Source organism: Bombina bombina, chromosome 6 (assembly GCF_027579735.1).
Source record: "Bombina bombina isolate aBomBom1 chromosome 6, aBomBom1.pri, whole genome shotgun sequence".
NCBI classification, from domain to species: Eukaryota; Metazoa; Chordata; class Amphibia; order Anura; family Bombinatoridae; genus Bombina; species Bombina bombina.
In genome coordinates this window covers 1,037,728,497-1,037,755,252 of record NC_069504.1, presented here as the reverse complement: position 1 = coordinate 1,037,755,252, position 26,756 = coordinate 1,037,728,497, and the positions used below count along the sequence as shown (strand labels likewise).

General features: G+C 40.6%; 1 protein-coding gene across 4 annotated transcripts in view; it reads right to left on the bottom strand.

The window, feature by feature from the left end:
- The window catches only part of CLINT1 (clathrin interactor 1), a 283,297-nt gene that overhangs the window by 122,541 nt on the left and 134,000 nt on the right, over positions 1–26,756 (bottom strand). For all 4 annotated transcript variants that reach the window (XM_053718783.1, XM_053718785.1, XM_053718782.1 and 1 more), the window contains exon 3: positions 24,700–24,796. In XM_053718783.1, the coding sequence (XP_053574758.1) occupies positions 24,700–24,796 (97 nt within the window). The remainder of the gene's footprint in view (positions 1–24,699; positions 24,797–26,756) is intronic.

Below are 26,756 nucleotides of genomic sequence, written 5' to 3'. Positions count from 1 at the left end.
CCTCCTGGATCATTGGTAAGATTGTTCGTATAGTCTCCATCTTGAACGATGGGACTCTGAGAAACTAGTTTAGACACTTGAGATCTAAAATGGGTCTGAAAGTTCCCTCTCTTTTGGGAACCACAAAAAGATTTGAGTAAAACCCCTGTCCCTGTTCCAGTTTCCGGGACAAATTACTCCCATGGTAGAGAGGTCTTTTACACAGCGTAAGAACGCCTCTCTTTTTATCGGTCTACAGACAACCGTGAAAGATGAAATCTCCCTCTTGGGAGAAAATCCTTGAATTCCAGTTGATACCTGTGGGTCACGATTTCCAATGCCCAGGGGTCCTGAACATCTCTTGACCAAGCCTTGGCAAAGAAAGAAAGTCTGCCCCCTACTAGAACCGGTCCTGGATCGGGGGCCGCCCCTTCATGCTGTCTTTATAGCAGCAGCGGGCTTCTTGGATTATTTACCTGGTTGGGTCTCCAGACGGATTTGGATTGAGCAAAAACATAATTTAAGAACTTACCTGATAAATTAATTTCTTTCATATTAGCAAGAGTCCATGAGCTAGTGACGTATGGGATATACATTCCTACCAGGAGGGGCAAAGTTTCCCAAACCTCAAAATGTCTATAAATATACCCCCACCACACCCACATTTCAGTTTAACGAATAGCCAAGAAGTAGGGTGATAAGAAAGGAGCGAAAGTATCAACAAGGAATTGGAATAATTGTGCTTTATACAAAAAATCATAACCACCACAAAAAGGTTGGGCCTCATGGACTCTTGCCAATATGAAAGAAATGAATTTATCAGGTAAGTTCTTATATAATTTATGTTTTCTTTCATGTAATTGGCAAGAGTCCATGAGCTAATGACGTATGGGATAGCAAATATCCAAGATGTGGAACTACACGCAAGAGTCACTAGAGAGGGAGGGATAAAAATAAAGACAGCCAATTCCGCTGAAAAAAGAATCCACAACCCAAATCAAAAAGTTTTAATCGTATAATGAAAAAAAATGAAATTATAAGCAGAAGAATCAAACTGAAACAGCTGCCTGAAGAACTTTTCTACCAAAAACTGCTTCTGAAGAAGAGAAAACATCAAAATGGTAGAATTTAGTACAAGTATGCAAAGAAGACCAAGTTGCTGCTTTGCAAATCTGATCAACAGAAGCTTCATCCTTAAAAGCCCAGGAAGTTGAAACTGACCTAGTAGAATGAGCCGTAATCCTCTGAGGCGGGGACTTACCCAACTCCAAATAAGCATGATGAATCAAAAAAGCTTTAACCAAGAAGCCAAAGAAATGGCAGAAGCTCTCTTACCTTTCCTAGAACTAAAAAAGATAACAAATAGACTAGAAGTCTTTCTGAAATCTTTAGTAGCTTCAACATAATATGTCAAAGCTCTTACCACATCCAAAGAACGTAAAGATCTTTCCAAAGAATTCTTAGGATTAGGACACAACGAAGAGACAACAATTTCTCTATTAATGTTGTTGGAATTTAAAACCTTAGGAAAAAATTTAAATGAAGTCCGCAAAACCGCCTGATCCTGATGAAAAATCAGAAAAGGAGATTCACAAGAAAGAGCAGATAATCCAGAAACTCTTCTATAGCAGAAGAGATAGCCAAAAGAAACAATACTTTCCAAGAAAGTAATTTAATGTCCAGAGAATGAATAGGCTCAAACGGAGGAGCCTGTAAAGCTCTCAAAACTAAATTAAGACTCCAAGGAGGAGAAATTGACTTAATAACAGGCTTGATACAAACCAAAGCCTGTACAAAACAATGAATATCAGGAAGATCCGCAATTTTTCTGTGAAACAGAACAGAAAGAGCAGAGATTTGTCCTTTCATGGAACTTGCAGACAAACCCTTATCCAAACCATCCTGAAGAAACTGTAAAATTCTAGGAATTCTAAAAGAATGCCAAGAGAACTTATGAGAACACCATGAAATGTAAGTCTTCCAAACTCGGTAATAAATCTTTCTAGACACAGTGATCAATACTATGTTGCAGGCTCGTAAATCTGAGTCAGAGAAACCTCTATGACTAAGCACTAAGCGTTCAATCTCCATACCTTCAAATTTAATGAGTTGAGATCCTGATGGAAAAACGGGCCTTAACAGAAGTGGCCATGGTTGGCAACTGGACATCCGAACAAGATCTGCATACCAAAACCTGTGTGGCCATGCTGGAGCCACCAGCAGTACAAACGAACGTTCCATTATGATTTTGGAAATCACTCTTGGAAGAAGAACTAGAGGCGGAAATATATAAGCAGGTTGATAATTCCAAGGAAGTGACAACGCATCCACTGCTTCTGCCTGAGGATCCCTGGACCTGGACAGAAACCTGGGAAGTTTCCTGTTTAGATGAGAGGACATCAGATCTATTTCTGGAAGCCCCCATATCTGAACAATCTGAAGAAACACATCTGGATGGAGAGACCATTCTCTCGGATGTAAAGTCTGGCGACTGAGATAATCCACTTCCCAATTGTCTATACCTGGGATATGGACCTCAGAGATTAGACAGGAGCTGGATTCCGCCCATGCAAATATACGAGATACTACTTTCACAGCTTGAGGACTGTGAGTCCCACCTTGATGATTGACATACGCCACGGTTGTGACATTGTCTGCCTGAAAACAAATAAACGGTTCTCTCTTCAGAAGAGGCCAGAAATGAAGAGCTCTGAGAATCGCACAGAGTTCCAAAATATTGATCGGTAATCTCGCCTCTTGAGATTCCCAAACCCCCTGCACTGTCAGAGATCCCCAGACAGCTCCCCAACCTGAAAGACTCGCTGTTGAAATCACAGTCCAGGTTGGACGAAGAAAAGAGGCCCCTTGAACCAAACGGTGGTGATCTAACCACCAAGTCAGAGATAGTCGAGCATTGGGATTTAAGGATATCAATTGTGATATCTTTGTATAATCCCAGCACCAAAGGTTCAGCATACAAAGCTGAAGAGGTCTCATGTGAAAACAAGCAAAGGGGATCGCGTCCGATGCTGCAGTCATGAGACCTAAAACCTCCATGCACATAGCTACTGAAGGGAATGACTGAGACTGAAGGTTCCGACAAGCTGAAACCAATTTCAGACGTCTTGTCTGTTAGAGACAAAGTCATGGATACTGAATCTATTTGGAATCCTAATAAGGTATCCCTTGTCTGAGGAATCAAGGAACTTTTTGGTAAATTGATGATTCAACCATGTCTTTGAAGAAACAACACAAGTTGATTCGTGTGAGATTCTGCAGAATGTAAAGACTGAGCAAGTACCAAGATATTGTCCAAATAAGGAAACACTGCAATACCCCGCTCTCTGATTACAGAGAGTAGGGCACCGAGAACCTTTGAGAAGATCATTGGAGCTGTTGCTAGGCCAAAAGGAAGAGCAACAAATTGGTAATGCTTGTCTAGAAAAGAGAATCTCAGGAACTGATAGTGATCTGGATGAATTGGAATATGAAGATAAGCATCCTGTAAGTCTATTGTGGACAGATAGTGCCCTTGCAGAACAAAAGGCAGAATAGTCCTTATAGTCACCATTTTGAATGTTGGTATCTTACATAACGATTCAAAATTTTTAGATCCAGAACTGGTCTGAAAGAATTCTCTTTCTTTGGTACAATGAACAGATTTGAATAAAACCCCAGACCCCGTTCCAGATATGGAACTGGCACAATTACCCCAGATGACTCCAGGTCTGAAACACATTTCGGGAAAGCCTGAGCATTCACTGGGTTCACTGGAATGCGTGAGAGAAAGAACCTTCTCACATGCGATCTTACCTTGAAACCTATTCTGTACCCATGAGAAACAATGTTCTGAATCCAATGATTTTGAATTGAATTGATCCAAATATCTTTGAAAAATCGTAGTCTGCCCCCTACCAGCTGTGCTGGAATGAGGGCCGCACCTTCATGCAGACTTGGGGGCTGGTTTTGATTTTCTAAAAGGCTTGGATTTATTCCAGACTGGAGAAGGCTTAAAATTGGAAACCGTTCCTTTAGGGGAAGTGTCAGGCTTCTGTTCCTTATTCTGGCGAAAGGAACGAAAACGGTTAGCAGCCCTAAATCTACCCTTAGATTTTTTATCCTGAGGCAAAAATGCTCCCTTCCCCCAGTGACAGTTGAAATTATAGAATCCAACTGAGAACCAAACAATTTATTACCTTGGAAAGAAAGAGATAGCAACGTTGACTTAGAAGTCATATCCGCATTCCAAGATTTAAGCCATAAAGCTCTTCTAGCTAAAATAGCTAAAGACATATACCTGACATCAATTCTAATGATATCAAAGATGGCATCACAAATGAAATTATTAGCATGTTGAAGTAGCTTAACAATGCTATACACATTATGATCTGGTACTTGTTGCGCTAAAGCCTCCAACCAAAAAGTTGAAGCCGCAGCAACATCAGCCAAAGAAATAGCAGGCCTAAGAAGATGACCTGAACATAAATAAGCCTTCCTTAGATGAGATTCAAGTTTCCCATCTAAAGGATCTTTAAAAGAAGTACTATCTGCCGTAGGAATAGTAGTACATTTAGCAAGAGTAGAGATAGCCCCATCAACTTTGGGGATTTTTTCCCAAAACTCCAATCTATCAGACGGAAAAGGGTACAGTCTCTTAAACCTTAAAGAAGGAGTAAATGAAGTACCCAAACTATTCCATTCCCTAGAAATTACATCTGAAATAGCATCAGGAACTGGAAAAACCTCTGGAATAACTACATGAGGTTTAAAAAACGAATTTAAACGTTTACTGGTTTTAATATCAAGAGGACTAAACTCCTCCATATCTAATGCAATCAACACCTCTTAATAAAGAACGAATAAACTCCAATTTAAATAAATATGAAGATTTGTCAGTGTCAATATCTGAGGCAGAATCTTCTGAACCAGATAGATCCTCATCAGAGATAGATAAATCAGAATGCTGGCGGTAATTTAAAAATTCATCTAATTTATGAGAAGTTTTAAAAGACCTTTTACATTTATTAGGAGGTATAACAGACAGGGCCTTCTGAATAGAATTAGAAACAAATTCTCTCACATTAACAGGAATATCCTGAACATTAGATGTTGAAGGAACAACAGGTAATGGACTACTACTAATGGAAATATTGTCTGCTTTTGAAAGTTTATCATGTCAAGCCCCATATAGTATAACGTTATAGGTTAGGCAATATGAAAAAACATAGGTCTCTCAGTAACACCCTCAGTGTACAGGTCTACTGTGCTTACCCCTTCCCTTGCAAGGAAAAAATGTCAGCCAGCTCTGATATACCAAGTCTCCTCAGAATAAAAGACTGAGCATACCTCAATGCTGCTTGCAGCATGACACCGTTCTCCACACTGAAGATTTCTCTTGCACTACCTTCCGAACTTCTGTGGGAACCAATATGTACCTTAGTTACCTCTGCTAAGAACATTAACCTCAGGGCATTAATCTTCTGCTCATATCTCCCTGAGGAAAATAGTACTCACCGGTACCATTTAAAACAAAAAACTTCTTGATTGAAGAATCTAAGACTAACACCTTGCTTTACCTCTTCCTTTTACTAACACAGGCAAAGAGAATGACTGGGGGTGGAGGCAAGGGAGGAGCTATATATACAGCTCTGCTGTGGTGCTCTTTGCCACTTCCTGTTAGCAGGAGGTTAATATCCCCCAAGGATGAAATCCGTGGACTCGTCATATCTTGTAGAAGAAATTAAAATATATAAAAAAAAACCTAATGCATTTTTTTTATAAGCGCTCTTAATTCAACATGCGTGTGACTGGCTTTTCAAATAATATTTATTGACTGTAATTCGTAACAGCTGTACATAGACCCTGAATACTTTTTACTGCATTTACCATATTCGCTCTATGTGATTTTTTTCTTATACTCTTAGATTAGAACAGTCACAAATGACTTTTTAATATACTACCTTCGAGATGTATGCACTGAAAGTAATGCATCTTATATAGAGATGCACAAGTGAATAAGCAATTTTTTTTTATTTTTTTTTAAAGAGCTATGGAGAATAACCCAAAAAGTTAGGAGCCAGTATTACAATTCTAGGAGTCATTGGCTACCTGGCTCCTGGGTTTGTCGAGACCCGTTTTACAGCATCTTTTTACAATCATTCATCATTAGAAGTGCAGAAGAACAATTTTTCTTGTGAACAGAATAAATACAAAATAATCTGTAAGTCAATGTGTGAAAATGAGCAAAAGTTTGTTTTGGTTTCAGAGTACAGAATCAATGTAAAAATGAACACGGCAGAATGCATAAAACAAGCAAAGTTACCCACATTCAAAGTCAGTTACTGTCAACTTTTCCTCTCCAAGCTAATGATTACTGAAATGGAGCTTTATGTAGATAGAGAAAAAAAATGTTAGTAATAAAAGGAGGAAATCTGGACGAGCCCAGCAGCTAATCCTCAGAAGAGAAGCTGGATGTATAAGCAGTGTATGTGAGAGCATTAAATATTAACAGGCACTGTTCTCTTGGGAAAGCAAGCAGAGCGCTCACAAGCACCCTGTAGGCCTGCAAACTGAACCTTCTATATACACTGGCCCTGCAAAGCACATCATACAGATAATCAAAAAAGCAGACGGTGGCAGGCATGGCTGTAGATCTAGTTTTTTCTCCCCAACTCATTACACACCTAAGTATGTGTGGCTATCAGTGTGCCCCTATCTATGGCATCTAGTCAACCATAGACTCAAACATGGTTTTATGGTATTGGTTAGAATTGGATTCAACTCTGCTCCTTTATGTGAATAAAAATAATTACTTCAACTTGCAACAGAATTAAAAACAATCTTCAGATCCAATTACTGAAAGCGCAGGTAAAATACTAAAAAGGTGAAAATCAAATCATTAAAACAAAATCACACAGAAATGAAATGCCTATTCTTAAAAGGTATTGCTGTGACATCAGTCACTAATTGATTTACCTGTCTACTATATCATAAACATATTTTATTTAATATATTAAAAGGGACACTGAACCCAAATGTTTTCTTTCAAGATTCAGATAGAGCATGCAATTTTAAGCAACTTTCTAATTTACTCCTATTAATTTTTTCTTCGTTCTCTTGCTATCTTTATTTGAAAAAGAAGGCATCTAAGTTTTTTTTTGGTTCAAGACTCTGGACAGCACATTTTTATTGGTGGATGAATTTATCCACCAATCAGCAAGGACAACCCAGGTTGCTCACCAAAAATGGGCCGGCATCTAAACGTACATTCTTGCTTTTCAAATAAAGGTACCAAGAGAATAAAGAAAACTTGATAATAGGATTAAATTAGAAAGTTGTTAAAATTTCATGCTCTATCTGAATCACGAAAGAAATTTTTTTTAGTTCAGTGTCCCTTTAAAAAACAAAACAAATACTGTAGATGGAATAACAGTTAATAATATAGGAAAGAACGAAGAGCAATACTGCCCTCGTCAATAGACGGCTGCCTTTACGCAGTCTCTCCGAGGACCATCACTCAAGAATGCTTAGGAATCCTACTAAGGATTTTATTTAATATTGCTTATAATTTTTTATTGGTCCACATAATCCTACTATGTCATGTAAATCATTTAAACTTGACAACTATTGGCCAGTCAAAGTTTATATTATTTTATAAGGCCTATCATTGATACATTTTCTGACATTTAACTCAGAGAAAATAAAAGCCCTGTTATATTTATGCAGCAGAAATTATCTGCCTTGTAAAACAAGTGTTTAAAAGCTTTTAAAACTGTCATTTTGTTAGCAAATTTTACATTGTTTTGCAGCCCAGAGAGGGACATGCTCATTGTAAAGCCTCTTAAATGTATCTCCTTTGTTATGAAAAAAGGGAGGGGGGTTGGAAGAACTACCATTTTAATTTGCAACATTTTTTTTACAAAGATGCTGTAAAACAAGGCTACTGGCTACTAGAATTTTACCCCTGGCTCCTACATTTTTGGGTTATTAGGATTAAAGATTTAAACTAAAACCAGGTTTTACTGGCTGTGGAGCGTGCCAACCAAGCTATAAATTAACTTGGCTGAAACTATAAAAGGTACATTCATACAAGGTTAACGAAATAGTCTACTTTAAAATTGTTATTGTTTAAAAAGATAGATAAATCCCTTTATTACTCACTCCCCAGTTTTGCATAACCAGCAGTGTTCCATTAATATACTTTTTACCTCTGTGATTACCTTGTTTCTAAGCCTATGCAGACTGCCCCCTTATCTCAATGCTTGTTTACAAACTTGCATTTTAGCCAATTAGTCCTGGTTCCTGCATAGTTCCACGAGAGTGAGCACAATGTTATCTATATGGCTAAAAGGAGAATTAAACTACTTGTGCTGCACTAGCTGATCAAATTCTTTCTGTAACACGCATACAATCCCTTCTAGTTTGTTGCTGGGGTCTCCGTTTTCTAAAGAGGGAACTAATATAATAAACAGCACAAAAGCTCAAATCGCAAGTGAAATAGCTGTTAAATATAAAAAAACTTTAATTAAAACTCATTAAAAATCTAATTTGGTGCAGCATGTTAAAAATGTGTACACAAAAACTCTTTGGCCCATCAGTAAGTGATAACCCACTCATTTAGCTGTTTAAAGGGACAGTCTAGTCCAAAATAAACTTTCATGATTCAAATAGAGAATGTAATTTTAAACAATTTTCCAATTTACTTTTATCATCAATTTTGCTTTGTTCTCTTGGTATTCTTAGTTGAAAGCTAAACCTACGAGGTTCATATCCTAATTTCTAGGCCCTTGAAGGCCGCCTATTCTCTCAGGGCATTTTGACAGTTTTTCACCACTAGACGGTATTAGTTCATGTGTGTCATAGATAACACTGTGCTCACCCACGTGGAGTTCCAGTGAGCCAGCTCTGATTGGCTAAAATGAATGTCTGTCAAAAGAACTGAAATAAGGGGGCAGTTTGCAGAGGCTTAGATACAAGGTAATCACAGAGATAAAAAATTGCATTTATATAACTGTGTTGGTTATGCAAAACTAGGGAATGGGTAACAATGGTATTATCTATATTTTTAAACAATAAACATTCTGGTGTAGACTGTCCCTTTAACCTAACTCCTAAAAAATTAAATTCCAGCCAAACCAAACTACTACATATTCTAATCAATGGCATGAAAGCATCAATAGCAAACAATTGGAAGACATCTTCAGTTCCGACCATCGTGCAATGGATAGATCAATGCAACGTAGTTTTAAGTTTGGAAGAGTATGCTTACATCAAAAACAAACGCAGAGACCTATTCTTAGAAATTAAAATCTTATGGGAATCCTCTCTCTATCAGATAAGTATCCAGTTACAAATAATGTAAATCTTGCAGATTGTGTGATATGATCACAGCTTTACTTCTTGGATTGTCACATTTAAATGTTCCTTTGATACCCAAGCAATAGGTTCAGATTCCTTTAATTTTTTCCCTATGCTTACAAACCAGCATTAATTTTGAACGATACTTTAAGTTATCATTAGCTTGAAAAAGGGGAAAATATTCCCAAATTATGTTGCATATCTTCCTATATTGAATGTTGTAATTAGTAATGAACTTCACTTTGTGAACACTCTGTTCTTTGTTAGCGTGTTTGTTACCATGCAGTTGTTTTTCTCTAGGGATATGCTCTACAGTCTACTGTATCTCTGGCTCGCTCAATGACTTGGGCTGTATAACTTTTTTTTCAATCACTTAATTTGTCACTTTCCAACGGATCTGCCTGTCATTGGTACAATTTCATTTTAAAAACATATGAATTGTCCTTTAGCTACCACATGGATCACAACTTATTGCATCCAATAACGTTCTTCTGGGAAATAAAAACAGAATTTATGCTTACCTGATAAATTACTTTCTCCAACGGTGTGTCCGGTCCACGGCGTCATCCTTACTTGTGGGATATTCTCTTCCCCAACAGGAAATGGCAAAGAGTCCCGGCAAAGCTGGTCACATGATCCCTCCTAGGCTCCGCCCACCCCAGTCATTCGACCGACGGACAAGAGGAAATATATATAGGAGAAATCATATGATACCGTGGTGACTGTAGTTAGAGAAAATAATTCATCAGACCTGATTAAAAAAACCAGGGCGGGCCGTGGACCGGACACACAGTTGGAGAAAGTAATTTATCAGGTAAGCATAAATTCTGTTTTCTCCAACATAGGTGTGTCCGGTCCACGGCGTCATCCTTACTTGTGGGAACCAATACCAAAGCTTTAGGACACGGATGAAGGGAGGGAGCAAATCAGGTCACCTAAACGGAAGGCACCACAGCTTGCAAAACCTTTCTCCCAAAAATAGCCTCCGAAGAAGCAAAAGTATCAAATTTGTAAAATTTGGCAAAAGTGTGCAGTGAAGACCAAGTCGCTGCCTTACATATCTGGTCAACAGAAGCCTCGTTCTTGAAGGCCCATGTGGAAGCCACAGCCCTAGTGGAGTGAGCTGTGATTCTTTCAGGAGGCTGCCGTCCGGCAGTCTCATAAACCAATCGGATAATGCTTTTAAGCCAAAAGGAAAGAGAGGTAGAAGTCGCTTTTTGACCTCTCCTTTTACCAGAATAAACAACAAACAAGGAAGATGTTTGTCTGAAATCTTTAGTAGCCTCTAAATAGAATTTTAGAGCACGGACTACGTCCAAATTGTGTAACAAACGTTCCTTCTTTGAAACTGGATTCGGACACAAAGAAGGTACAACTATCTCCTGGTTAATATTTTTGTTGGAAACAACTTTCGGAAGAAAACCAGGCTTAGTACGCAAAACCACCTTATCTGCATGGAACACCAGATAGGGCGGAGAACACTGCAGAGCAGATAACTCTGAAACTCTTCTAGCAGAAGAAATTGCAACCAAAAACAAAACTTTCCAAGATAATAACTTAATATCTACGGAATGCAAGGGTTCAAACGGAACCCCTTGAAGAACTGAAAGAACTAGATTTAGACTCCAGGGGGGAGTCAAAGGTCTGTAAACAGGCTTGATTCTAACCAGAGCCTGAACAAATGCTTGAACATCTGGCACAGCTGCCAGCCTTTTGTGAAGTAAAACAGATAAAGCAGAGATCTGTCCCTTCAGAGAACTTGCAGATAATCCTTTCTCCAAACCTTCTTGTAGAAAGGATAGAATCTTAGGAATTTTTATCTTGTTCCATGGGAATCCTTTAGATTCACACCAACAGATATATTTTTTCCATATTTTATGGTAAATTTTTCTAGTTACAGGCTTTCTAGCCTGAATCAGAGTATCTATTACAGAATCTGAAAACCCACGCTTTGATAAAATCAAGCGTTCAATCTCCAAGCAGTCAGTTGGAGGGAAACCAGATTCGGATGTTCGAATGGACCTTGAACAAGAAGGTCCTGTCTCAAAGGTAGCTTCCATGGTGGAGCCGATGACATATTCACCAGGTCTGCATACCAAGTCCTGCGTGGCCACGCAGGAGCTATCAAGATCACCGAAGCCCTCTCCTGATTGATCCTGGCTACCAGCCTGGGAATGAGAGGAAATGGTGGGAATACATAAGCTAGGTTGAAGGTCCAAGGTGCTACTAGTGCATCTACTAGAGTCGCCTTGGGATCCCTGGATCTGGACCCGTAGCAAGGAACCTTGAAGTTCTGACGAGACGCCATCAGATCCATGTCCGGAATGCCCCATAATTGAGTTATTTGGGCAAAGATTTCCGGATGGAGTTCCCACTCCCCCGGATGGAATGTCTGACGACTCAGAAAATACGCTTCCCAATTTTCCACTCCTGGGATGTGGATTGCAGACAAGTGGCAGGAGTGATCCTCCGCCCATTGAATTATTTTGGTCACTTCTTCCATCGCCAGGGAACTCCTTGTTCCCCCCTGATGATTGATATATGCAACAGTCGCCATGTTGTCTGATTGAAACCTTATGAATTTGGCCTTTGCTAGTTGAGGCCAAGCTTTGAGAGCATTGAATATCGCTCTCAGTTCCAGAATGTTTATCGGGAGAAGAGATTCTTCCCGAGACCATAGACCCTGAGCTTTCAGGGGTTCCCAGACCGCGCCCCAGCCCACCAGACTGGCGTCGGTCGTGACAATGACCCACGCTGGTCTGCGGAAGCTCATTCCCTGTGACAGATTGTCCAGGGTCAGCCACCAACGTAGTGAATCTCTGGTCTTTTGATCTACTTGAATCGTCGGAGACAAGTCTGTATAATCCCCATTCCACTGTCTGAGCATGCACAGTTGTAATGGTCTTAGATGAATTCGTGCAAAAGGAACTATGTCCATTGCTGCAACCATCAATCCTATTACTTCCATGCACTGCGCTATGGAAGGACGAAGAACAGAATGAAGTACTTGACAAGAGCTTAGAATTTTTTATTTTCTGACCTCTGTCAGAAAAATCCTCATTTCTAAGGAATCTATTATTGTTCCCAAGAAGGGAACTCTTGTTGACGGGGACAGAGAACTTTTTTCTTTGTTCACCTTCCATCCGTGAGATCTGAGAAAGGCTAGGACGATGTCCGTATGAGCCTTTGCTTTTGACAGAGACAACGCTTGAATCAGGATGTCGTCCAAGTAAGGTACTACTGCAATGCCCCTTGGTCTTAGAACCGCTAGAAGGGACCCTAGTACCTTTGTGAAAATCCTTGGAGCAGTGGCTAATCCGAATGGAAGTGCCACAAACTGGTAATGCTTGTCCAGAAAAGCGAACCTTAGGAACTGATGATGTTCCTTGTGGATAGGAATATGTAGGTACGCATCCTTTAAATCCACGGTAGTCATAAATTGATTTTCCTGGATAGTAGGTAGGATCGTTCGAATAGTTTCCATTTTGAACGATGGAACCTTGAGAAATTTGTTTAGGATCTTGAGATCCAAAATTGGTCTGAATGTTCCCTCTTTTTTGGGAACTATGAACAGGTTGGAATAAAAACCCATCCCTTGTTCTCTTATTGGAACTGGATGAATCACTCCCATCTTTAACAGGTCTTCTACACAATGTAAGAATGCCTGTCTTTTTATTTGGTTTGAAGATAATTGAGACCTGTGGAACCTTCCCCTTGGGGGTAGTTCCTTGAATTCCAGGAGATAACCTTGAGAAACTATTTCTAGCGCCCAAGGATCCTGAACATCTCTTGCCCAAGCCTGAGCAAAGAGAGAAAGTCTGCCCCCCACCAGATCCGGTCCCGGATCGGGGGCCATCCCTTCATGCTGTTTTGGTAGCAGTGGTAGGCTTCTTGGCCTGCTTAGCCTTGTTCCAGCCTTGCATTGGTCTCCAGGCTGGTTTGGGTTGTGAAGTATTACCCTCTTGCTTAGAGGATGTAGAATTAGAGGCTGGTCCGTTTCTGCGAAAGGGACGAAAATTAGGCTTATTTTTAGCCTTAAAAGACCTATCCTGTGGGAGGGCGTGGCCCTTTCCCCCAGTGATGTCTGAAATAATCTCTTTCAAATCAGGTCCAAATAATGTTTTACCCTTGAAAGGGATGTTAAGCAATTTTGTCTTGGAAGACACATCCGCTGACCAAGACTTTAGCCAAAGCGCTCTGCGCGCCACGATAGCAAACCCTGAATTTTTCGCCGCTAATCTAGCTAATTGCAAAGCGGCATCTAAAATAAAAGTGTTAGCCAATTTAAGTGCTTGAACTCTGTCCATAACCTCCTCATACGAAGATTCTTTATTGAGCGACTTTTCTAGTTCCTCGAACCAGAAACACGCTGCCGTAGTGACAGGAACAATGCATGAAATTGGTTGTAGAAGGTAACCTTGCTGAACAAAAATCTTTTTAAGCAAACCCTCTAATTTCTTATCCATAGGATCTTTGAAAGCACAACTATCTTCGATAGGAATAGTAGTGCGTTTGTTTAGAGTAGAAACCGCCCCCTCGACCTTGGGGACTGTCTGCCATAAGTCCTTTCTGGGGTCGACTATAGGAAATAATTTCTTAAATATAGGGGGGGGGGACAAAAAGGTATGCCGGGCCTTTCCCACTCTTTATTTACTATGTCCGCCACCCGCTTGGGTATAGGAAAAGCGTTGGGGGGCACCGGAACCTCTAGGAACTTGTCCATCTTACATAATTTCTCTGGAATGACCAAATTGTCACAATCATCCAGAGTAGATAATACCTCCTTAAGCAGTGCGCGGAGATGTTCTAATTTAAATTTAAATTAAACAACATCAGGTTCAGCTTGTTGAGAAATTTTTCCTGAATCTGAAATTTCTCCCTCAGACAAAACCTCCCTCATGGCCCCTTCAGATTGGTGTGAGGGTATGTCAGAACAGTTATCATCAGCGTCCTCTTGCTCTACAGTGTTTAAAACAGAGCAATCGCGCTTTCTCTGATAAGTAGGCATTTTGGATAAAATGTTTGCTATAGAGTTATCCATTACAGCCGTTAATTGTTGCATGGTAATAAGAATTGGCGCACTAGATGTACTAGGGGCCTCTTGTGTGGGCAAAACTGGTGTAGACACAGAAGGGGATGATGTAGTATCATGTTTACTCCCCTCATTTGAGGAATCATCTTGGGCAATATCATTATCTGTGGCATTGCTGTCCCTACTTTGTTTGGACACTATGGCACAATTATCACATAAATTTAAATGGGGAGACACCTTGGCTTTCATACATATAGAACATAGCTTATCTGATGGTACAGACATGTTAAACAGGCTTAAACTTGTCAACAAAGCACAAAAAACGTTTTAAAATAAAACCGTTACTGTCACTTTAAATTTCAAACTGAAAACACTTTATTACTGAATATGTGAAAAAGTATGAAGGAATTGTTCAAAATTCACCAAAATTTCACCACAGTGTCTTAAAGCATTAAAAGTATTGCACACCAAATTTCAGAGCTTTAACCCTTAAATTAACGGAACCGGAGCAGTTTTTACATTTAACCCCTATACAGTCCCAGCTATATGCTTTGCTGAGACCCAACCAAGCCTAGAGGGGAATACGATACCAAATGATGCCTTCTATAAGCTTTTTCAGTGATTCTTAGCTCCTCACACATGCATCTGCATGCCTTGCTCTCCAAAAACAACTGCGCATTAGTGGCGCGAAAATGAGGCTCTGTCTATAACTAGAAAAGGCCCCCATCTGAAAAAGGTGTCCAACACAGTGCCTGCCGTTTTTCTAAACAATCCCCAAGATTATAATAACCATTAATAGTTAGAATCTGCAAAATATGCCTAGCAAAGCAATCGTTTTAGCCCAGAAAAATGTCTACCAGTTTTTTAAGCCCTTATGAAGCCCTTTATTCTTTTATTTAACTAAGAAAATGGCTTACCGGTCCCCATAAGGGGAAATGACAGCCTTCCAGCATTACATAGTCTTGTTAGAAATATGGCCAGTCATACCTTAAGCAGAAAAGTCTGCCAACTGTTTCCCCCAACTGAAGTTACTTCATCTCAACAGTCCTGTGTGGAAACAGCAATCGATTTTAGTGACTTCTGCTAAAATCATCTTCCTCTTACAAACAGAAATCTTCATCTTTTTTCTGTTTCAGAGTAAATAGTACATACCAGCACTATTTTAAAATAACAAACACTTGATTGAAGAATAAAAACTACATTTAAACACCAAAAAACTCTTAACCATCTCCGTGGAGATGTTGCCTGTGCAACGGCAAAGAGAATGACTGGGGTGGGCGGAGCCTAGGAGGGATCATGTGACCAGCTTTGCTGGGACTCTTTGCCATTTCCTGTTGGGGAAGAGAATATCCCACAAGGATGACGCCGTGGACCGGACACACCTATGTTGGAGAAATGTATGCTTACCTGGTGAATTGATTTCTTATGGAGTCCACAAGCCATTACTCATTATTCTTGGCCACTAGGAGGAGGCAAAGATACCCAACATTCCACAAACTTTTAATCCCTCTCATCTACCTGGTATTTCAGTCTAATGTATAGCTGATAAAAGGAGAAAAACATAGAAGTAAGAAAGGACAAAGCAGGAAAAGAAGGTGCATACTAAAACTAACATCAATGTGAAAAATGATAAGGAGAATTATATTGTAGTGCCGAAAGCTCAGACACTCTTCGAGCAGAAGAAATGGCAACCAGAAACAAAACTTTCCAAGATAATAACTTAATATCTATGGAATGCATAGGTTCAAAAGGAAACCCTTGAAGAACTTAAAGAACTAAATTCAAACTCCAAGGAGGAGCAATCGGTTAAAACACAGGCCTGATTCTAGTCAAAGCCTGACAAAAAGATTGAACATCTGCCAGACGCATGTGTAACAAAATAGATAAAGCAGAGATCTGGCACTTTAAGGAACTCGTTGATAGTCCTTTCTCCAATCCTTCTTGGAGAAAGGACAAAATTCTAGGAATCCTAACTCTACTCCATGAGTAGCCATTAGATTCACACCAATAAAGATATTTACGCCATATCTTATGGTAAATCTTTCTAGTTACAGGTTTACGGGCCTGAATTAAAGTATCTATGACCGAATCAGAGAAACCTCGTTTGGATAGAATTAAACGTTCAATCTCCAAGCAGTTAGCTTCAGAGAAACCAGATTCGGGTGAAGGAAGGGTCCCTGGATTAGAAGGGCCTTCCTAAATAAAAGAGTCCAGGGTGGCAGAGATGACATGTCCACCAAGTTGACATACCAAATCCTGCGAGGCCAAGCAGGTGCAATGAGAATCACCGATGCCCTCTCTTGCTTGATGCGAGCAATGACCCGTGGAAGAAGCACAAACGAGGGAAATAGGTATGCTAGACTGAAGGTTCAAGGAACCGCCAGAGCATCTATCAGGTCTGCCTGGGGGTCCCTGGACCTCGAGCCGTATCTTGGGAGCTTGGCATTCTGTCGAGATGCCATGAGATCTATTTCCGGCAGACCCCACATGAGAATCAGATTGGAAAATATACCCGGATGGAGTTCCCACTCTCCCAGATGACACAAATGGGTCTCCGCCCACTAGATTATCTTGGCTACTTCGGTCATCGCTAAGGAACTCCTTGTTCCTACCTGATGATTGATATAAGCCACTGTCATATGTTGTCCGATTGGAATCTGATGAATTGAGCCGAAGTCAACCGAGACCAAGCCAGAAGAGCATTGAAGATCGCCCTCAGCTCTAGGATGTTGATAGGAAGAAGAGACTCTGTCCGAGTCCATACTCCCTGAGCCTTTAAAGAGCCCCAGACTGCTACCCAACCCAAAAGGCTGGCGTCCGTTGTCACTATCACCCATGACGGACTGCAAAAGCATGTCCCCTGGGACAGATGATCCAGAGACAACCACCATAGAAGAGAGTCCCTCGTCTCTTGCTCTAGGGTTATTCGAGGAGACAAATCCGTATAATCTCCATTCCACTGCCTGAGCATGCTTAACTGCAGAGGCCTGAGATGAAACCGAGCAAACGGGATGATGTCCATTGCCGCTACCATCAATCCAATTACCTCCATGCACTGAGCCACTGAAAGCCGAGGAGTGGACTGAAGGGTTCGACAAGTATTCAAAATCTTTGACCTTCTGACCTCTGTCAGAAAAATCTTCATGGGTACCCTTGTCTGCGGGATTAATGAACTCTTTTCCAGATTTACCTTCCATCCGTGAGTTCTCAGGAAGGATAGCACAATGTCGGTATGGAACTTTGTTTGCTGATAAGATGACGCCTGGATTAGAATATCTATCGTCCAGATAAGGCGCCACCGCAATGCCCCCTTAGAACCGCCAGCAGAGACGACAGAACTTTGGTGAAAACTCTTGGTGCCGTGGCCAGACCGAAAGGAAGCGCCACGAACTGAAAGTGTTTGTCCAGAAAGGCAAACCTCAGGAACTTGTGATGATCTCTGTGGATAGGAACATGTAGATATGCATGCTTTAAATCCACTGTCGTCATAAATTGACCCTCCTGTGTCAATGGAAGAATGGAACGAATAGTTTCCATCTTGAAAGATGGAACTCTGAGAAACTTGTTTAGACTCTTGAGGTCTAATATAGGTCTGAAAGTTCCCTCCTTTTTTGGGACTACAAACAGATTTTAATAAAAACCCTGCCCCTGTATTGGAACGGGACAAATCACTCCCATGGAAGAGAGGTCTCATACACAATGTAAGAACGCCTCTCTTTATCTGGTCTGCAGATAATCTTGAAAGAAGAAATCTTCCTCTGGGAGAAGAATTTCTGAACTCCAGTTTGTATCCCAGAGACACTATTTCTATAGCCCAGGGATCATGAACATCTCGTACCCAAGCCTGAATGAAGAAGGAAAGTCTGCCCCCTACCAGATCTTGGTCCCGGTTTGGGGGCAAACCCTTCATGCTGACTTGGGGTCAGCGGCGAGTTTCTTGGATTGTTTACCTTTGTTCCAAGAGTGGTTGGGTTTCCAAGTTGACTTGGTTTGCGAATAGTTCCCTTCATGTTTAGAGGAAGAAGCAAAAGAATTTCCCTTGAAATTTCGAAAGGAACGGAAATTACTCCGTCGTCCTTTCTGCTTATTTCTTTTGTCTTGAGGAAGGAAATGGCCCTTGCCTCCCGTGATGTCAGCAATAATTTCCTTCAATCCAGGTCCAAAGAAGTTCTTTCCCCTATAAGGAATTGCCAAAAGCTTAAACTTGGATGATCCGTAGCCAACCAAGGTTTCAACCATAAGGCTCTGCGGGCTAGAATAGCAAAACCTGAATTTGCTAATTTTAAAGCTTTAATCCGATCCTGGATTTCTTCCAAAGAAGTCTCAGTCTTAAGAGACTCCGCAAGAGCATCAAACCAATAAGCTGCTGCACTGGTTACTGTAACAATGCATGCGGCAGGTTGTAGAAGTAAACCCTGGTGTACAAAGATCTTTTTCAGTAGACCCTCCAACTTCTTATCCATGGGATCTTTGAAATCACAACTATCCTCAATAGGAATAGTAGTCCGCTTGGCCAAGGTGGAAAAACAAAAATTATACTTACCTGATAAATTTCTCTCTTTTGCGATGTACCGAGTCCACGGATTCATCCTAACTTGTGGGATAGTCTCCTTCCTGACAGGAAGTAGCAAAGAGAGCACCACAGCAGAGCTGTCTATATAGCTCCCCCCTTAACTCCACCACCCAGCCATTCGACCGAAGGCCAAGGAAGAAAAGGAGAAACTATAAGGTGCAGAGGTGACTGAAGTTTACATAAAAAAATACTGTCTTAAATAGACAGGGCGGGCCGTGGACTCGGTACATCGCAAAAGAAAGAAATTTATCAGGTAAGCATAAATTTTGTTTTCTTTTGCATGATGTACCGAGTCCACGGATTCATCCTAACTTGTGGGATACCAATACCAAAGCTTTAGAACACGGATGAAGGGAGGGACAAGACAGGAACCTAAACGGAAGGCACCACTGCTTGCAAAACCTTTCTCCCAAAAATAGCCTCTGAAGTAGCAAAAGTATCAAATTTATAAAATTTTGAAAAGGTATGAAGCGACGACCAAGTCGCAGCCTTACAAATCTGTTCAACAGAAGCATTATTTTTAAAAGCCCATGTGGAAGCTACCGCTCTAGTAGAATGAGCAGTAATGCTTTCAGGAGGCTGCTGTCCAGCAGTCTCATAAGCCAAACAGATAATGCTTTTCAGCCAAAAGGAAAGAGAAGTCGCCGTAGCCTTTTGACCCCTACGCTTTCCAGAATAGATAACAAAGAAGATGTTTGACGAAAATCTTTGGTTGCCAGCAAATAAAATTTCAAAGCACGAACCACGTCCAAGTTGTGCAACAGACGTTCCTTCTTACAAGAAGGATTAGGACACAGAGAAGGAACAACAATTTCTTGATTGATATTCCTGTTAGTAACAACCTTAGGTAGGAACCCAGGCTTGGTACGCAAAACCACCTTATCAGAATGGAACACATGATAAGGAGAGTCACATTGTAATGCAGATAGTTCAGAAACTCTTCGAGCTGAAAAGATAGCCACTAGGAACAAAACTTTCCAAAATAAAAGCTTAATATCTATGGAATGCATGGGTTCAAACGGAACCCCCTGAAGAACTAAGAACTAAATTTAGACTCCATGGCGGAGCAATAGATTTAAACACAGGCTTAATTCTAACTAAAGCCTGACAAAAAGCCCGAACGTCTGGAACATCTGCCAGACGCTTGTGCAACAAAATAAACAGAGCAGATATCGGTCCCTTTAGGGAACTAGCTGATAATCCTCTCTCCAATCCCTCTTGGAGAAAAGACAAAATCCTAGGAATCCTGATTTTACTCCAGGAGAAGCCTTTGGATTTGCACCAAAAAGATATTTGCGCCATATCTTATGATAAATTTTCCTGGTAACAGGCTTTCGAGCCTGAATCAAGGTATTTATGACTGACTCAGAGAAACCCTGCTTTGACAGAATCAAGCGTTCAATCTCCAAGCAGTCAGTTGCAGAGAAATTAGATTTGGATGCTTGAATGGACCTTGAATCAGAAGGTCCTGTCTCAATGGCAGAGACCATGGTGGAAAGGATGACATGTCCACCAGGTCTGCATCCCAAGTGCTGCATGGCCATGCAGGCGCTATCAAAATCACTGATGCTCTCTCCTCTTTGGAAGAAGAGGGAAAGGTGGAAACACATAAGTCAGGTTGAACGACCAGGGTACTGCTAGAGCATCTATCAGTACAGCCTGAGGATCCCTTGACCTGGAGCCGTAACGAGGAAGTTTGGCGTTCTGACGAGACGCCATCAGATCCAACTCTGGTGTGCCCCATAGCCGAACCAGCTGAGCAAACACCTCCGGATGGAGTTCCCACTCCCCTGGATGAAAAGTCTGACGACTTAGAAAATCTGCCTCCCAGTTCTCTACACCTGGGATATAGATCGCCGACAGATGGCAAGAGTGAGCCTCTGCCCATTGGATTATCCTTGAGATCTCTATCATCGCTAAGGAACTCTTTGTTCCGCCCTGATGATTGATATAAGCCACAGTTGTGATGTTGTCCGACTGAAACCTGATGAATCTGACTGAAGCCAGCTGAGGCCATGCCTGGAGAGCATTGAATATCGCTCTTAATTCCAGAATATTTATCGGTAGGAGAGCCTCCTCCCGAGTCCACAAACCCTGAGCTTTCAGGGAATTCCAGACTGCACCCCAGCCCAGAAGACTGGCGTCTGTCGTCACTATAAGCCATTCTGGCCTGCCAAAACACATTCCCTGGGACAAATGATCCTGTGACAACCACCAAAGAAGAGAGTCTCTGGTCTCTTGATCCAGATTTATCTGAGGAGGTAAATCCACATAATCCCCATTCCACTGATTGAGCATGCATAGTTGCAGTGGTCTGAGATGCAAGCGAGCAAACGGAACTATGTCCATTGCCGCTACCATTAGTCCGATTACATCCATACACTGAGCCACTGACGGCCGAGGAATGGAATGAAGAGCTCGGCAGGTGGACAAAATCTTTGATTTCCTGACCTCAGTCAGAAATATTTTCATGTCCACCGAGTCTATCAGAGTCCCTAGAAATGAAACTCTTGTGAGGGGGGAAAGACAACTTTTTTTTACGTTCACTTCCCACCCGTAAGACCTTAGAAAGGCCAACACTAAGTCCGTGTGAGACTTGGCTAGTTGCAAGGACGACGCTTGAATTAGAATGTCATCTAGATAAGGCGCCACTGCTATGCCCCGTGGTCTTATAACCGCCAGAAGGGACCCTAGCACCTTTGTGAAGATTTGCGGTGCCGTGGCCAACCCGAAAGGAAGAGCCACAAGCTGATAATGCTTGTCCAGAAAGGGTGAACCTGAGGAACTGGTGATGATCTTTGTGGATAGGAATGTGCATATACGCATTCCTTTAAATCCACGTTGGTCATATATTGACCCTCCTGGATCAATGGTAAGATAGTCCGAATGAAAGATGAAACTTGAAAACTTAAAAGATGGAACTCTTAGGAATTGGTTTAGGATCTTGAGATACAGAATTGGTCTGAAGGTTCCTTCCTTTTTGGGAACTATAAACAGATTGGAGTAGAACCCCTGCCCCTGTTCTGCTTTTGGAACTGGGCAGATAACTCCCATGGTAAAAAGGTCTTCTACACAGCGGAAGAATGCCTCTCTTTTTGTCGGGTTTACAGACAATTGAGAAAGATGGAACCTTCCCCTTGGAGGGGAATCCTTGAAATCTAGAAGGTATCCCTGGGTTACAATTTCTACTGCCCAGGAATCCTGAACGTCTCTTACCCAGGCCTGAGCAAAAAGAGAGAGAGTCTGCCTCCTACTAGATGCGGTCCCGGATCGGGGGCTACCCCTTCATGCTGACTAAGTGGCAGCAGCAGGCTTTTTGGCCTGTTTACCCTTGCTCCAAGCCTGATTAGGTCTCCAGGTTGGCTTGGATTGAGCAAAGTTTCCCTCTTGCTTTGCAGCAGGGGAAGAGGTAGAGGGACCACTCTTGAAGTTTCGAAAGGAAAGAAAATTATTTTGTTTGGTCCTTGTCTTATTTGACTTATCCTGAGGGAGGGTATGACCCTTCCCTCCAGAAATGTCTGAAATGATCTCTTTCAATGCAGGCCCGAATAGGGTCTTACCTTTGAAAGGGATGGACAAAAGCTTAGATTTAGATGACACATCAGCTGACCAGGACTTAAGCCATAACACTCTGCGCTAAAATGGCAAAACCTGAATTCTTAGCCGCTAATTTAGCAAGATGAAAAGCGGCGTAGTATTCATAACTGAAGCCATATCTTGCAAGGTGAAGGAATTAGACGCACTAGAAGTACTTGGGGTCGCTTGTGCGGGCGTTACCGGTTGTGACACTTGGGGAGAACTAGATGGCAAAACCTGATTTCCTTCTGTCTGAGAATCATCTAATGCCAAACTTTTATAAGTCAAAATATGCGGTTTGCAATTTATAGACATATCAGTACAAGTGGGACACATTCTAAGAGGGGGTTCCACAATGGCTTCTAAACAAATTGAACAATGAGTTTCCTCAGTATCAGACATGTTTAATAGACTAGTAATAAAGCAAGCAAGCTTGGAAGACACTTTATTTAATGAAAAAAACAATTTGCAAAAACGGTACTGTGCCTTTAAGAGAAAAAAAGTCATACACAAACTGCAAAACAGGTTAAAATTGCTTCAATTTTTCTGAAATTTTAACAGTGTACCCTCTAAGCTTTAGAAGGATTGCACCACAAGTTAATAAGCAATAAATCCCCCAAATGAAAAAAACGGATTGAAATATGTCTAAAACCGGTTAAAACCCCCTAAAGCACCTTGCCACAGCTCTGCTGTGGCCCAACCTGCCTTAGGAAGCGATAATATGGGGTTGAAAGCTTCAATTAGTCCCTCAGAAGACTATCAGGACCTCAGGAGAAGTTGCTTGCTGCTTGTAAATGTAGGCCCCGCCCACCTCACGCGATGTTGCTGGGGCCTACACAAAACTAGCAAACCCTGCCTGAAAGCCATGTGGGTTATAAACAACCCCAAAGAACCCTCAAGCAAATGTCCCATAAAACAGAAAACGTTACTCCCAGACACAAAAACGTTTGTCCCAAATTCACATAACAAACTGAGTGCCCACAAAAAATTAACCCTTTATGCAAGCTAGTAAAAACCTCTGATAACACTAGGATTACTGCTTACCCTTCCCCTAATGGGGACACTGTCAGCCTTTCTGAGTTAACACAGTGTCTGCAGAAAATATGACTGAACATACCTCATTGCTGTATAGCAAGAAACCGTTCCTCACACTGAAGTTTTCCTGTACTCCTCAGCTTCTGTGGGAACAGCAGTGGACCTTAGTTACAAATGCTAAGATCATCATCCTCCAGGCAGAAATCTTCATCTATGTCCTGCCTGAGAGTAAATAGTACAACACCTGTACCATTTAAAAATAACAAACACTATATTGAAGATAAAATAAAACTAACCGTTTAACACCTCTTCTCTTTACTCTTCCTGCTTAGAGCCAGCAAAGAGAATGACTGGGGGGTGGAGTTAAGGGGGGAGCTATATAGACAGCTCTGCTGTTGTGCTCTCTTTGCTACTTCCTGTCAGGAAGGACAATATCCCACAAGTTAGGATGAATCCGTGGACTCTTTCCATCATGCAAAAGAAAATATGTTTTCTGTATGCTGTTTGAATGATTCCCTCAACATTAGCAATAAAGGTTTCAAATCAAGAATGAAAATCGTCCATTAATTGTATTCATAAGTAAAATATAATCCAATATTATTATTGGTGAGATGTTGCACAAAATCACCTCTTTGTGATGGGGTCCTTACCCAAAGAAAAAACATCTACGAATCTATAGATTAATATCTCCAAAGATGTGGAACAGCACAAACCAACCCATTAACAGGTTGGCATAAAAAGACCCCCTTAGCTGTTCCTCCACACCTCGAGACCACAGCTGCAGCTAAGTAAAGACACAGCGTAAGTATAGACCAGGCAACCACTTTTCTACCAGTGGCTTTATCACTTTTTTTGGCTGACATTGCTTGATAAGTTTTAAGTGAATAACTATTGTATGTAGATGAGAAAAACTTCAAGGGTAATTATTATTTTTATTTGCAGACTGCTAGTAAGTTTACACGCTGCATACTTTTGTTATGACTATAATAATCACAAATAGAAGTATATATAAATGTTTAATTGGGAAGCAAATGCAGTTTAATAATGGCTGAAAGTGGTACATTAAACTAAAAAAAAAATACTTCCATGTGGATTTAATAATAAATAGCTAAACAAAATGCACCATCTGTGAAACAACTATGCTTACCTTGTAAACTCTGCGCCAGTTCTTCTTGTTGTCTTTCAGCATCCTTGTCCATAGCATATTCATGAGTTCTGGGAACTGCTCGTACATGAATGTTGACCTGTAACATAGAAAAGTTCAATAATCCATCTGCTTTAATATAACTAAACCACTAGATGGCAGAATAGAGCTTAATTACAAAAATGACATTTTGCTTTGTAGAAAATATGCAAAGTACTGACAGCAATCAGCCCGATAGGCAATCACATTATACTAGGTCATTACCTACTTGTCTATCCCAGGCTATAATGTCATTTTATGTGGTGATTTGGGATGACCACAATGAATTCTACAAAACATGTCCATCCTTCCCCTGCCATGGATACTACAGTACAGGTGATATTGTAATATGTGCTGTTCGAATACTGAAATTCACTCTGTGTTTAGTCCAACAGGAAATTGGTGACAAGAAGTAAATCCTTAGCTAAAGCAAGCAGAACGAACCCCACCACCATTAACACTGGGCACTTATCCTGTTTATTATATTTCACAGTTTTACCAACCCCACATCACCTCTCTGTTCTGTATAATCCATGTTAACTTCAGCTTCTAATTTACTTGGCTACATTAGAAAAATAATCTAGCTGCTTTACTCACACTGTAGATATATAATTTGACATAACAAGCGTGAGTTCCTGCTTGTTTCAAGTTTAATTCATTTATGTTGCAGTCAGTGCCTATTGCACTGGGTGTTATACATACACCAGTAATTTCTTGCCCTGAAGAGTCGATTAAATGTTAACATTAATTAACAAAGAGGCTGGGAATTGACAAAGAAACATGGGAGATAAGGCTCCAACTTAATTTTGAATGCTCGCTGGCTAGAGATGTACATTACCAAGAACATGCATTTTCTTAAAGGGATAGTAAAGTCCAAATTAAACTTTCATGATTCAGATAGGGCATGTAATTTTAAACAATTTTCTAATTTACTTTCATCATCAAAGTTGCTTTGTTCTCTTGGTATTCTTAGTTGAAAGCTAAAATTAGGTAGGCTCATATGCAAATTTCTAAGCCCTTGAAGGCCACCTCTAATCTGAATGCATTTGACAGTTTTTCACAGCTAGACAGTGCTAGGTCATGTGTTTCATATAAATAACATTGTGCTCACGCATGTTAAGTTATTTAAGAGTCAGCACTAATTGCCTGAAATCCAAGTCTGTCAAAAGATCTGAGATAAGGAGGCAGTCAGCAGAAGCTTAGATACAAGGTAATTACAGAGGTAAACAGTATTTTTCTATAACAGTGTTGGTTATGCAAAACCAGGTAATGGTAAATAAAGGGGTCTTTTTAAAAAAAATGTTTTGGTGTTTACTATCCCTTTAACATGGTAATGCATTAAAGTGCCATAAAACATGTTGAGATCTGTGCATATTCTAAAAGGGCTAATTAATTACAAATAGTTTGCATTGAAAAAAAAGTTTAAAAATTGCTGGTAAGTATTTTAAAATAATTTTCAAAATTAAGCAAAATTAGTTGAATAACCATGCTGTCTGGAGTAATCTGTTCCACCCCCTTACCAGTGTTTATCACCAGAAACACAGGCATTGTATTTTAACTGTGTTCACAGCAGCTTATTTGGTTCTAGGCATGCTCCAGTATATAATTACTGTTAAAGTCTTGCATTCTACCAAATCAAAGGTGGATATAAATGCAGCCATAGCAGAAATTGCCTGGGGGGAGTTAGCTGTACAATTCGGAAACTTAAAAGAAAGTTAATGGTGAGGCACTGCAGAATAAATTGCAGGTAAAGTAATTTAAGTACATATTATATTTTGTCTCTATCCCAACTTATTTTATGTCCCTTTAAAAATAAAGCAGACCTGTCCAACCTAAGGTGGCTAATGCTGCTAAAACTGCAGGTGTGGGAACCCATTAGTCAGTAGAAACTGAACTAGAAACACTTCCTTTTTAAAAGGAACATAAAAGTCAAAATTAAAAACTTTTATGATACAGACAGATAATGTAATTTGTAAAACAAAAATAAAAAAATCCAAATTTACTTCTATTATAATACTGGG